This window comes from Anabas testudineus, chromosome 18 (assembly GCF_900324465.2).
Source record: "Anabas testudineus chromosome 18, fAnaTes1.2, whole genome shotgun sequence".
Classification (NCBI taxonomy): Eukaryota; Metazoa; Chordata; class Actinopteri; order Anabantiformes; family Anabantidae; genus Anabas; species Anabas testudineus.
The window spans coordinates 27,420,883-27,433,916 of NC_046627.1; the positions used below are offsets into that span (position 1 = coordinate 27,420,883).

At 41.7% G+C, this 13,034-nt stretch overlaps 3 protein-coding genes across 5 annotated transcripts; 2 read left to right on the forward strand and 1 right to left on the reverse strand.

Moving 5' to 3' along the window:
• The first annotated feature begins 260 nt into the window (after positions 1 to 260).
• Positions 261 to 6,304, forward strand: LOC113157601 (ubiquitin thioesterase OTUB1). Its single transcript, XM_026353177.1, has 7 exons — positions 261 to 345; positions 3,889 to 3,950; positions 4,386 to 4,484; positions 4,633 to 4,751; positions 5,023 to 5,107; positions 5,344 to 5,538; positions 5,689 to 6,304. The coding sequence occupies exons 1-7, from the start codon at positions 261 to 263 to the stop codon at positions 5,884 to 5,886; spliced, it is 843 nt and encodes a 280-aa protein (XP_026208962.1). The 3' UTR covers positions 5,887 to 6,304.
• Positions 6,305 to 6,346: 42 nt separating this feature from the next.
• Positions 6,347 to 8,276, forward strand: cskmt (citrate synthase lysine methyltransferase). Of its 3 annotated transcripts, none has more exons than XM_026353178.1 (2): positions 6,347 to 6,740; positions 7,410 to 8,276. In XM_026353178.1, exons 1-2 carry the CDS (start codon positions 6,659 to 6,661, stop codon positions 8,087 to 8,089), a joined length of 762 nt encoding a protein of 253 aa, XP_026208963.1. In that variant the 5' UTR covers positions 6,347 to 6,658; the 3' UTR covers positions 8,090 to 8,276. The 3 variants fall into 3 exon arrangements, with proteins under 3 accessions (XP_026208963.1, XP_026208965.1, XP_026208964.1); XM_026353180.1 differs by lacking the exon at positions 6,347 to 6,740 and adding an exon at positions 6,760 to 6,902; XM_026353179.1 differs by lacking the exon at positions 6,347 to 6,740 and adding an exon at positions 7,151 to 7,217.
• Positions 8,277 to 9,437: 1,161 nt separating this feature from the next.
• On the reverse strand, positions 9,438 to 11,019 carry LOC113157157 (ependymin-like). The gene is made up of 6 exons (XM_026352463.1): positions 10,871 to 11,019; positions 10,621 to 10,655; positions 10,310 to 10,444; positions 10,038 to 10,230; positions 9,800 to 9,884; positions 9,438 to 9,678 (listed from the first exon to the last, which is right to left on the reverse strand). Exons 1-6 carry the CDS (start codon positions 10,935 to 10,937, stop codon positions 9,528 to 9,530), a joined length of 666 nt encoding a protein of 221 aa, XP_026208248.1. The 5' UTR covers positions 10,938 to 11,019; the 3' UTR covers positions 9,438 to 9,527.
• Between the last annotated feature and the right edge of the window lie 2,015 nt (positions 11,020 to 13,034).

Sequence of the window (13,034 nt, forward strand, 5' to 3'; positions counted from 1 at the left end):
GAATCCAGAATCTTAAGCTTATACCTGTGCTATATCCTCAATTTATGCTCAAACACTATTGAAAGCACACATTCTGTTTTTGCAAACAAAACATAACCAAACAAATTTGCATTTAATCACACGACCACAAACCAACTCAGCAGAAAATCTGTAGTTTACTGTCTCAGGTTGGCGATTGAGCCTGACCCTGACATGCAACACGTCATCTTTAGAAATAAATAGACTGCATTTTACTGTCTGCAGCCGGAAGTATGTAATACATGACGTCATGCAGAACGAGGAAACAGATCGCGACAGCTAAGATGGCGGAGGAGCAGCAGGAATCATCACAGGGAGAGATGGAGGGTGAGAGAACCAGTTACAAAACAAAATATGCAATAAACAGCGCGGCCATTCCTCATGCAAGTGCAGTCCACTTCCATATGAGTGTCCTGTCCGTGTTTCCGCCGATTCCATCGCCTTGATAACGGTTTCTAACATGAAGCGATGAGAGGCAGACAGAGGCCACAGCTTGTTGGCTAACGTTAGCTAGCTGCCGTTGCAACACAAAGAAATAATAGCTTGTTTAGTTACGGACACAGCAACAACAAGTGACAGTCCCGGGGTTTTTTACTTAAAAGAATGCTGAAAGGATGTGTCTAATATTAAAGTCAGGACACCACCTTTTAGGATACTAAAATGACCTAATTCGTCGTGACTAGAATTTGTTTTGTTTTCGCACAGGTCGAGCTAGTTAAGTTTAGCAGACTGACGCTAGCCGGGGTTGTACATTAACTTTTCATATTCATTTCTGACTTTGTGCCGAATGCGTCTGTTGTTGCCTGTGTTGAGAGCTGATGCAAAAATAAAATAAAAAAAGTAGAGGTGTAGCTGTATAGATTAATGCGTTATTGTCATGGCTCTATTAGACATTTAATAGCTTAACCCTTTCACCTTTTTTATTTACTGACTGCAGTGGTTTCAGAAACCAGGCAAAACTCACCTATGTCAATAAGTCGCATTATAAAAGAAAAGAACAGATGAATTTACCAATTTACTTATATGTTACTCATACATACAGTCAATTTAGTAGTTTCTGTTTCAGCATCATTACTGTACTAGTTATTCGTTCACCAGGCTTTATCTAAAGCTTGACATTATCTTTTTTGCTCACCGGCCACTGTGGCTAGTGGTTTTTTAAAACTACTACCCACTCAGCATTTTCACTGGCCACAGTTTTGTTGTTGGGAAATTACATTTTATATGATAAAATTGACCATAGCATGTTAAAATGTATTTGCACTAGATTTACAACCATTTTGAATGTAGAGGTGGCAATAACTAATAACAAATGTTATTAGTTATTGCCACCTCTACATTCAAAATGATTCAAGTACTATAGTGCATTTCAAATTTTAAAGTACTTGAATAACTCCTTGTAAGTAAATGCTGCTCTGCATGTACGGTTTTTGTTTACAACAGCGACCTGTTTAAAATGAAACCCATTATTTTACATAACATGTCTAATTTAACGTCAATATCACCATGAAGGTTATTCGCATAGATCTGCAAATTAAGAAAGATTTTAACAAAACAAAGTATAACATGGGAACAGACAAATGAAACAGTCAGCTCCCCACCCCGTGCTCCATTCTGAGTAAATAATAGGAGTACGGTACTGCATTTTAATAAGTGTCAATGAATGTGTGTATAGAGTGAGATATGAAGAGTCTAAACTGAAAACAAATAATATCAGTTGACAGGCAAGGCATTAATGAAAACACCACTTATCTCCTGAAATGTTGAGGTTTTCAGTACATGATAAAGATTTTTTTCTGGGGTGTATTAAGAAATTAGTTTATTGAATCATTGTCTTCTTGACAGAGGAGAATCTGATTTCCAGTAATATTCATTTTTTCCCTGCAATGCTGGTGAGTAAAATTAGGCATTTGATGTAATAGTCTGTAGTCAAAGAGTGATGGTCTCAAAGGATAAGTTTCTGGCATGTGTGTGCTATGTTATTGTTGAATCTGTGTAATTTGGAATGTGTACTATGTCCTGTGTAATATATTCATATATTAAATTGTATATATTTGTATGATATCTATTTTTTGTTGAGACTAGAAATGAGGAGGGGGAAGAATCTTACTGCTTTTTCTATCCATGGGACATGGGGTGTCTGAGTTTTTCTTTACTGACTCGGTGAATAACCAGCTGACCACTGTCGGCACACCAGCACAATTGATGTCATAGACATGGTAATATGTGTGCTGTAGACAGCCACATGGTACACCACCTTTTAACTCATCTGTGTAAGCATCAGGACTGTTACAGTGTATAACAACTGGCCCTGTCTGCCCTGCCAACAGACGTTTTTGTATGTGTGGGTTTTTCCATCTACTTGCAATCCTTCTCCGTCTTCTTTTCAAGCTGAGCCGACAATTTGTTTATGCGGTCTTGCAGAGACTGGACAATGGCTGCCTTCACACCTGAATCACACTTGGCTATAAGAGACTCAAGAAGGCATCTATCATGAAACATCTTGAGGTCCTTCAACTTCTTTGGTGCTCTTAGCATATGGGTAGTAGCCTTATGTGATAGTAACCCCCTCCATTGTCTGGTTCTCTAGGCTTGATGTGCGTGACCCATTCGTCCTGGTTTTGGTCCTTGAGAACATGACACTTTGTTAGAAGTCTCATGTTCAGCAGCGTGACGAACAACTTGAACTCATACCCCTGTTTCTTGGCTGTAGGCTGAGGGACAGGAGGAGAAAGAACAGGCATGGTTCTTCTATTCCTGGTTCTTCAAAACATGGTGACCTCAGAGATACGTTCCATCTCTAGAATTGTCTGTGGTGTACCTGCTTGAAATACAGCTTTTGTTTGTGGTTCTACGTCGGTTTTCAAGGAAGAATACTGGTCCTGAGTTGTACAATGTATCTCTGCAGAGAGATGGGATTCTGGATATTTGAACTTTACTATACTTTTGGTTTGCAAAGTTTAAGTTTGTTCAAATCAGTCCTTTTAGTGCTAGTGGCATTTTCACCAAACCTTTGAGAGTGGTTGAGCTACACTAAGTAAACAACTGTAACGGCAACATGAAGAAGGGCTGCAGTGTTGTGATAACGTTATATCTCTGAGCAGCTAATGCTACCTAATCCTACTGAAACAACTTACGTTAGCAGCGGTGATAATGTTGAACATTCAGCAAGTGTAGACACTAAGTTATCTCAACTGGTAGACAGAGATAAACCAATGGGATTTGTCCAAAATCACTGAGAGCACAGGTTAAACTTATAAGCATCCCACTCAGCCAATAATAGCATGAACCTAACTAACTCAAATAAGTGCAGTAATCAGTATTATTAATCAGATAAAGGATCACACACACATAGTTTTTTCCCTCTGGATTATAGCCAAAATAATGCAGATTATTGTGTGCAAAAAATAGATTTGCACTTGAAGTGCGTGCAACATGAACTGAAGTAGTTTGTAAAATAGTGCTTGTTATTGATGGAACTTGACCCAATTTCATTTATCTATTTTACATATTCTGTATATATATTGAGTTTTTCGGTATTGATGTTATAGTGTTTTTATGTGTGTGTATTTATGTTGGTGTTGGATCTTTCCTGGTTGTGGTTCCTTTTCTTTCTGTCTGTTTTGAGAACAATGGTAATGAGGCAAAACAATTTCCCTCTGGGATTAATAAAGTGTTTTGAATCTTGAATCTTGAACTGTCAAAAGGTTTGTGTTGTGTACATTACACCTTTAATTTCACTACAGTCCTGCTTTCATGTGCCATGTAAACACTGTCCTTGCACAGGCTCTGCAGTCATCTTGGCCTGTTGGTGTCCATTTTGATCATCTTCTCCAGAACCCTTAATATTTGTCATCTTTTCTCTTACAGGAGTGAACTGCCTTGCATATGATGAGGCTATTATTGCTCAACAGGACAGAATTCAGCAGGAGGTGAGAAATTAGTTTTTATTATTAATGGTAATGTTTCATTTGAAAGGCGGCAACAACAAAGATGATGCCATTATTCTTCCTCAGAGTAGCGGGATCAACGAGTTTTCACACAGCTTCAGGAATTCTTAGCTGTTAAACATCCAGGAACTCAGCTGATGTATGGACGCTGTTGAACACATCACGTCTTTGTGCTGACTACAATACAAGATGCTTTTTATTGTTCCCTTTGAGATCCTTTATTTAACTATTAGTTTTTTTTTCATTCATGACCTGGTGATCTTTGTTTCATGAAAATGCTAATTAGAAATGTTGAGTAAAGCCTTCCCAGTAATCCACAGCATTGACCTTAATCTGTTAACACAAATCATAAACCCCCGTGTTATCTTGCTTACAGTACACTCATTTATTTAAAATTTCTTTTTTGTGGGGGTCTAGATCGCCAACAGTAATCCTTTAGTGTCGGACAGGCAGGACCTGTCGGTGCTGCAGAGGGAGTATGCTGAGGATGACACAGTTTATCAGCTCAAGATCAAGGTCAGTCAAACCACACCACCTGCACTCAGGTTACTGCACCCACATCAGGAGACATTACCCTTTACAGTAACAAAGCAAAACCGTCTGTGGCTGTTTAGTCAAATGTATTTTTTTTTTGAAAAATAATATTGAATACATTTTTTTGCAGGACCTTTACAAAAAATACTCGTACATTCGTAAGACACGACCAGACGGGAACTGTTTCTACAGAGCCTTTGGTTTCGCACATCTCGAGTCCCTGCTAGATGACAGCAAAGAACTTCAGAAGTGAGTGTCACAGTGTTCACAGTTTGGCCTGCAGGAGCTGTTGGTCTCTAGCCTCAAGTTCCCACTTGTCATCTTGGGACTGTTGAAATTGTTTTGGCTTGGTTATCCAAGCTGCTCCTGGCTGCACCAGGTGTCGAGTTGATACATTTACTTTACTAGTACCTCATGTATGTATATTATCTCTGCACTTCTTTCTGAAGATTTTAAGGATTTAAAAACAGCTGCAATATTCAAAGAGTTATTAAGTATGAGTTTTTTTTCTTTTTGTCAGGTTTAAAGCAGTTGCAGCTAAAAGTAAACTGGACCTGGTTAATGAAGGCTTCACTGAGTTCACCATTGAGGACTTTCACAACACTGTGAGTTTTCTGTTTAAGTCTTGCTGCTGAAGTAGATTATTATTTTGACTAATTTCAATAATTGCATCGTTGATGGCTTATTCTGACCATTATTGAAAGTAGTAAAATAAAAAGTCTATTTTCTATTGTATTTGGTCAGCTTGAGCACACAGCGGTTTTAGCCAGTTGGAACGTAAGCTGGCGAGCTGGACATACGCATATCAGTCTAATGATGTAAATAATGACTTTTTTCCAAGTTCATGGACCTGATCGAACTGTGTGAGAAGCAGCCGAGCCTGCAGGAACTGCTGAACTCCTTCAATGACCAGAACGTGTCAGACTATGTGGTCGTGTACTTGCGGCTGCTCACTTCAGGCTACCTGCAGCGAGAGTATAGCTTCTTTCAGCACTTCATAGAGGGAGGACGCTCTGTCAAGGAGTTCTGTCAGCAGGTAGATTCTATCATTTATACTGTGGAGAACTTTAAACAGCTTCTTAACAGCATAGAATCAACATCGTATGATTAAACTGTGTAACCATTTACATTTTACCGTGAAAACAAACTTACACCATCTGTGCTCGTGTTTAATTTTTCGTCCAAGGAGGTAGAGCCAATGTCTAAAGAAAGCGACCACATTCACATCATCGCCTTAGCCCAGGCCCTGGACGTGTCCATACTGGTGGAGTACATGGATAGAGGAGAGGGAGGAACTGTCAATCACCACGTCTTCCCTGAAGGCGGAGACCCACGCATCTTCCTCCTCTATAGACCTGGCCATTACGACATCTTGTACAAATAACACTCCTGGCCACAGCCCCACATGCCCAGCCCACCCCATCCTCCTCCTGCTGTGCGCTACAGCAGCGGGTTTAAAGAAAATAACTTCAGCAGCCACGTTGATGAAGCATACATCTGTGTATGACGTTACACTCTTGTATTTGAAAAAAAAAAAAAAAAAAAAAGATAATAAAACATGAAATCACATTACATCCCTCCTTTACCCTTTTTGCCCCAAATTCCCAAGTTCCCCCCTCAGTCATCACAAAATGGTTAATTAAAAAAAAAAAAATCTTTGGAAAAATAGAAGTGACTCCAGGCATTTAGAGTTGTACAGGTTTTTTTTGTGGTTGTAAATGTTATCTACTTGCTTTATGTTGGATTCTTTTCCTTTGTTACACTGCGTTTCATTGAGTTTTATTAAAGGGATTTACATCTTGTTACTCGTGTCCTTTTTTAATCTTAGGGCTGCAACAAACAATTACATTAACAATTATCTGCTCAGCCTGATTTCTAATCTGCCACTTGATTTATCTTCAGGAAGTGATGTTCTCACTCAAAACAACACTTAGTACAGCAGGAGGTGATGAGTTGAATCCACCTCTAGGTTAAACGCACCTGCGCACACAACGCCTCCCAATCAAAGATCGTAAAGTTAGCAGATGTTGTCTCTTCAGCATTTGACGAGAGCATGGACTAGATGGCGAGAGGCTCTTTGGAGAACTAGGAAACATGTGCAGAGTGGGTGTTCTCGTCGAACAAGGGGACGACACAGGGAGACTCGCTGAGGGAAAATGGCTCCGTTTTTAAAGTCTTTGACGTTGTCTGGCAGGCGAATAGTCGCAGCTTGTGTGCGACATCACTCTTCTTTTACAAGTACGTTTAAAAACAATGGAGTTTGGTGTAGTTGGCTGGCCTGTATCAATTGGCATGTTTCTGTGTCAGCGTTAAGACCGGGGTCAAGCTAACATATCACTGCCCCTGTAGCCACATGAGCTAACTGAGCTAGCTAAGCTAGCATCTACACTGAGTTAACAGGTACAACGATAAACATGGTTTACTGTCATTTCTTTAGGAAGTGCGCGTTTTGCTTAAAGTCAACTGCAGTTTGCGCTGGTTTGTGTAACTTTACTGTTGACAAACGACAGATAACCTGACCTTTATTCATTTATTCGTATTATTCGTCGTATCAGTTAAGCAGCACTTCTCTAGAGTTTATTGTCATTATAGTTACACGACCAGTGTGAGTTATGTTACACTAGAGATTATAGTCATGTTAGAGCCACAGTCCTGCTTGTTTTCCACCTATCCTTCCACTTAAAGCTCCAGATTCGCTAAACACAGCTGATCCAGGTCAGTCAGCAGCAGGCTGCTGTCAGGCTGCTCTCAGGTCAGGTCCTCTCTGGGTCCTGACCTGAGAATATAACTTCAAACATGTTACAACGTTTGACTTTTTCTCGCCATATCACAGATCTGCACTGATTCTTTATTGCTAATGTTCATCAGCCACCGTCAGATAATAGCATGTCTCTGTGTTTGTTCCAGCTGAACTGATTGGAAACATGGATAAGAAGGCAGCCTGGGACCGTTTCTATACTGAGAGCAGCAGTGGGTCACCAACCTTCAAGCACTTTGAGTGGTTCTTCGGCTTCGATAGTGTCCGGGACTTCGTTATGCCTCTCTTACAGACCAACTCTCATTCAGATGCTTTGCTCCGGGTTCTGGATATGGGCTGTGGCACTTCTGCTTTGGGGCCGTCTATTTACAGACACTCTCTGCTTCCCGTCCAGGTCACTTGTGCAGACATTTCCCCGGTAGCTGTGCGACTAATGCAGGAACAAGCCCAAGCCAAAGCCATTCAGCCTCATAACCCTTCATCTCAGCTTAGGTTTGTAGAGCTGGACTGCACACAGCTTCTCCAGCACTATGGCTCTAGTAGTGTGGACCTGATCATCGATAAGGGCACCACGGACGCCTTATTGAGGTCAAAGGAAGGGAAGGGCAAAGCCAGCCTGGTGCTGAAGCAGTGTCTGGAGGTGTTGCGGAGCTCAGGGTCTCTGCTTCAGTTCTCCGATGAGGACCCTGATGCCAGGCTGCTGTGGCTAGAGACTGAGGCACAGCAGCCGGGGGTCATGAAAGCAGATGTAGGGGTACAGGAAGTTGGGGAGCTAAGAGGAGTGTGTTACTACTGTTACCAAGTGACTCCTCGCCTTATTGTAAAGTAACTTTCTACATCAGACCAGTCGGAATGTTTAAGGAGGAGGTTACTGAATGTGATTGTAAAAACTGAACCTGGCTCTTATTCTCATTCAGTCATGCATTGTTGTTGATCTATATATGTGAGACCTCCAAGACATTGAATTTAGGCCAGATACAGGTGTATAAATAAAAGTCATTCAGACAATCTCCATACTCATTGTCTATAATTTGGTTGCTGGAGTGTGAAGTGAGGAAAAAAAATCATTACTTGGTATCCACTGCCATCTAGTGGCCAGAAGACTGCACACGTGTCTGTAAAGAATATCAATTGACAACACAGCAGCAGACAATACACCCTGCAAATGCACAAAGGACTTGTACATTACCCAAATCATTTAAACATGTTACTGTATGAGAAGCACGCTGTTGATCCCTCCCTTGTGGAGAATTTCAGATCTGTCTGCAAACCAGCCTGTCTATACGAGTGGTTACTGTACAGAACCTGCCCTCCTGACAGTGGCAGAGCCCCTTCAGACTACAAAAGCTGTGCCCCAGCCCTCTTCTCCCTCCACCACTGTCTCATCGCACATTTTCTACGGCATCAGCTTCAATTTAGTATTTTCATTGTGAAAGCATCTACCAGATGACAAAATATAAATGTAAATGGCAAGAAACATATATGTTGCATGCAACTATAGAGGAGTAAGGGAAACGGAACACATCCAGGCATGGATGCTTTCCAAGGTCACTAACACATTTGTAAATGTTAGGAATATGTCTATGAAGAGTCTCAGTCATCCAGGCGCAGCTATCTGGAAGCTGAGCTATGTGGTTTTACTTCTCAGCTGACCTGAAGAGGCTCACTGTGTAGGCAGTGGAAGGGGCCGGACTGAGAAGATGTTCTCGGACAACTTCCAGATTAAATTTATTTCCCCTGCTTGTTATAATATGTAATAAGTTATGTCCCACAAAACAATAGTGTATCATGAGTGTTGTGCTTTGATTAAATAATTCAGTATCTGACATTTGTGTATTTGTATGTTTGCGTTAATGCTAGTTAATTTGCATAATGCAAATGTTAGCACTTACTATAAGCATTTCAGCATGTTCACTGAATTATTCCTGTAGCTACAGCCTCACAGCTGCTCGCTGCAGAAGCTCCAACACTGTTGTGAATCTCTGCATATTATTTTCCTTTTTTCTCTGTCTTTACCGGTTCTTTGCAAATGAAGTGAAAAAGATGCAATGAAACTGATTTTATTATCTTGCAAATATAAAAATTGGACATTCACTCTTTGATTGTATACTGATAGAAGTAAAATGAGACATTTCTGACAGATAAAGAGATAGTGAATGCACGACTAATACTTCCCGTTGCTTGAATAATGGAATGAGTTTTATTCAGTTCACTCACAAATGCTACTGCTCCAAACGCTCATGTACGTTAGCCATCGAGACAGTGAACTACATTTCTGAATCTGGCTCTGGGTTTTCAAACAGGCTGAAAAAGGTTTCTGGATCCTCTCCATCGTCTTCCTCCAGCTGTGCGTCCTTGCAGAAACATGGAGGGTTGAGCTGGTTGGGGTCTGTGATTCCGATGACGTTGTTAAAGAAGCTGAAGATGAAAACAGAACACATGATGAAACCAGACAAAAAAAGCACCGTAGTGATCCTCCGGTGTTGTCTCAGTGGAATGTGATTGTTGAAATCAACTTTTCAAAGGCTTTTGAACTCACCTGGTCACCCACCATCCTCTCTTGGTGTGAAACAGAGTGCTGACAGGAATACATCCAAACTCAGTGACGGTGCTTATGTACTTTGCTGATCAAAACAGAAGTGAATCATGAGTTAACAGAGGCAGCACAACCAGACAAGCAGGTTTGTGAGCCTAAAATATTCCACAGTGAGCAGAGAAAGTCATGTGTCACAGCACACCACATGACTCTGCACATCTCTCGTTTCCTCTTACTGTACCTGAACTGTTCTTTGTGTGCACCTCTCCGGCCCAGGTATTGACCAGGAGTCCCTCTCCAGGTCCAGAGGAGCTGCCCAACACAACCTGTCCCAGCAGGGAGGCCGTCTTGGGGATGGCCAGTGGGTGGAAGTCCGCCTTCAGAGGCTTCTTGGTGCATGTGTGGTTTCTGTAGTTGATCTTGTACAAAACTCGCTGCAGAACAAGACGACGTCATTGAGTCATCCGTGACATTTGTAATGTTTGTAATACAATCACTATGAGCTTTTATTACCTCTCTGTAGAGTAGGAGGACATCGAGGTGGAAGGTCTTGTTGTTGTGATGTACAAACTCTCTGAGGCGGATACGCTTTCCCAGTGCGTCATAGACGTACTTGCCGAACACTGTGAGGTTCCCACTTTGTGTGGACTTTGATATAAAAACACATTATAGATTATGATAATCAACATTACACTGCTTAGTAGTTTGGCTTTGATCAAATTGCTCTGAATTAGGCCACTTTAAGGAATAATAATAATCCAGGAAATTGCCAAATAACACATTTCAAATATCATAGTTGCTTGTCAATACTGTTTAGGACTTACCACAGAAAGGCCTCCTGTCAGCAGTGGTGGGGCTCCTGTTTGAATCAAAGTGTTGGTTTTAAACTAACCGGAGCATTTACACCACATTTATACTAAAGTGGCAACTTAAGTCACTCCATGTTAATAACCACTGAAACAAAAAGAGAACTGCGCCATCAGTAGTCACAAAGTGAGCTGCTGAGACTGAAGGAATCACTGAGAAAAATTAGATTTACTACAGTTTACTTCATCGTCTGTGTTAAGTACTTACTGCATGGATGTGGTCTGAGAGCGAGGCAGCCCGCTGACAGACACATGAACAGGACGAGGACTCTCATGCTGCCGGGTGGTGGAAACACTCTTGCCTGCACAGAGAAGTAGATGTACAGTGGCTTCACAGAGTTCACTTCCCTTAAAACAAGCGGGTGTGGCTCCGAGTCTGCAGCCACACTCAGATTCTCTCTGAATTATAAGTTTGTAACAGTGAACCAGACGCTATTAGTGAAAGGATGTAGGAAGGGAGTTCTCTTACACAGGTATCATTGTGTGTCTGGACACACTATTTTATACCATGAAATGTGTAATGTAAATTGCCTTGTATGACAAATCTGTATATTGGATATTTTCATGAGCAAATCACAAATCAGTATATAGTTATAACGTAGGAGCTTGTAAATAAATATGACACTTCAGCAGTAACACAAAACAAAGCAATGTTCCCCATCGTTGAATCACTGAGAGAAGTCACTTTCACATGACAGACTCTACACAGTAGGTTTAAATTGAGCGGTAAGAGACTGGTGACATAGAGGCAAAAACATTCATAAGTGCAGTTTTAAGGGTAAAACAAAAGAAAGGATGAAGGTCTGTCTCCAACTTACCATTTCTTGCCAAAATTCTAGAAAGAATAGTTGCTTTTCAACTTCACTCTCACCTAACCAGAAATTCTCTCTATGACCCTTTCCAGTCTGGTTTTCTTCCGTGCCACAGTACAGAAACTGCGCTCATAAAAATCACCAATGATCTCCTTGTTGCTGCTGACTCTGGTCTACTTTCAATCCTCATCCTCTTTGATCTGAGTGCGGCCTTCAACACTATCTCCCATACAATTCTCCTCAATCGACTAGCCTCCATTGGGATCACTTCCACCCCCCTCGACTGGTTTCATTCTTATCTCTCAGGCCGCACTCAGTTTGTTCGCCTTAAATCTTTTACCTCCCAGCCAACCCCTGTTGCTACCGGTGTGCCCCAGGGCTTTGTCCTGGGGCCCATACTCTTCCTTGCCTACCTTCTTACCCTAGGCCAGGGGTGGCCAACCCTGGTCCTCAAGAGCCTCAGCCCTGCTTGTTTTCCAACTATCTCTGCATTTCCTGCTTCTGATTGGCTGAACACACCTGATCCATGTAATCAGCAGAGGGTAGGGCAGAAATAGTTGGAAAACAAGCAGGGCTGAGGCTCTTGAGGACCAGGGTTGGCCACCCCTGCCCTAGGCACTATCTTTCGCAAGTACAATATACAGTTCCATTGCTACGCTGATGACACCCAGCTCTACCTCTCCAGCAAGCCAAATTCAACACTCCCTCCCATCGCCCTTATCAACTGTTTAGCTGATATTAAACTCTGGTTAACCTTAAACTTCTTGAAATTAAACAGCAAAACTCCTCCTTGTCGGCACAAAATCTACACTTGCCAAAGTTGACAGTTTTTCCATGTATATTGACAGTTTTCCTGTTTCCCCCACCGCCCAGGTTAAGAGTCTTGGTGTCATCCTCGATAGCTCATTATCATTCCAATCCCACATCAACAACATCACCAGGTCTGCTTACTTTCATCTACGGAACATTAATCGTCTCCGTCCCTCCCTCACCTCCCATACGACTTCCCTCCTTGTTCATAGCCTTGTCACCTCTCGTATCGACTACTGCAACTCTCTTCTCTTCAGCCTCCCCAAAAAAAATCACTTCATAAGCTCCAACTGGTCCAGAACTCAGCCGCTCGCATCACCACCAAAACCTCCACATCCAAACACATTACCCCTGTTCTACAACAACTCCACTGGCTTCCTGTCAAATATAGAATTGACTTTAAAATCCTTCTGTATGCCTTTAAGGCTATTCACAACCTAGCCCCCCCATATCTGTCCGATCTCCTCCACATTGCCACCTCCTCTCGTTCACTCATTCCTCTGCCATCCACCTCAATGTCCCCCCTGCCCGTCTTAGCACCATGGGGAGCAGAGCTTTTAGCCGTTCTTCCCCTACTCTTTGGAATTCATTACCACAGGACATCCGTAACACTGACTCTCTTCCTACCTTTAAATCCAAACTCAAAACCTACCTGTTCAAGATTGCCTATTCACTTTAATCTACTTTTGTACTTGTATAGTCTGTTTTCATTTATTGTGTTGATTTACTTGTATAGTCTGTTTTTGATTT

Excerpts from the sequence above, each read along its gene's own strand:
- cskmt (XM_026353178.1), top strand. The coding sequence starts at position 6,659 with ATGGCTCCGTTTTTAAAGTCTTTGACGTTGTCTGGCAGGCGAATAGTC. Across the intron at positions 6,741-7,409 it reads ACATCACTCTTCTTTTACAA|CTGAACTGATTGGAAACATG; the intron begins GTACGTTTAAAA and ends TGTTTGTTCCAG.
- LOC113157601 (XM_026353177.1), top strand. The coding sequence starts at position 261 with ATGACGTCATGCAGAACGAGGAAACAGATCGCGACAGCTAAGATGGCG. Across the intron at positions 346-3,888 it reads ATCACAGGGAGAGATGGAGG|GAGTGAACTGCCTTGCATAT; the intron begins GTGAGAGAACCA and ends TTTCTCTTACAG. Across the intron at positions 4,752-5,022 it reads GACAGCAAAGAACTTCAGAA|GTTTAAAGCAGTTGCAGCTA; the intron begins GTGAGTGTCACA and ends TCTTTTTGTCAG.
- LOC113157157 (XM_026352463.1), bottom strand. The coding sequence starts at position 10,937 with ATGAGAGTCCTCGTCCTGTTCATGTGTCTGTCAGCGGGCTGCCTCGCT. Across the intron at positions 10,231-10,309 it reads TCCTCCTACTCTACAGAGAG|CGAGTTTTGTACAAGATCAA; the intron begins GTAATAAAAGCT and ends CTTGTTCTGCAG. Across the intron at positions 9,885-10,037 it reads GCACACAAAGAACAGTTCAG|CAAAGTACATAAGCACCGTC; the intron begins GTACAGTAAGAG and ends TGTTTTGATCAG.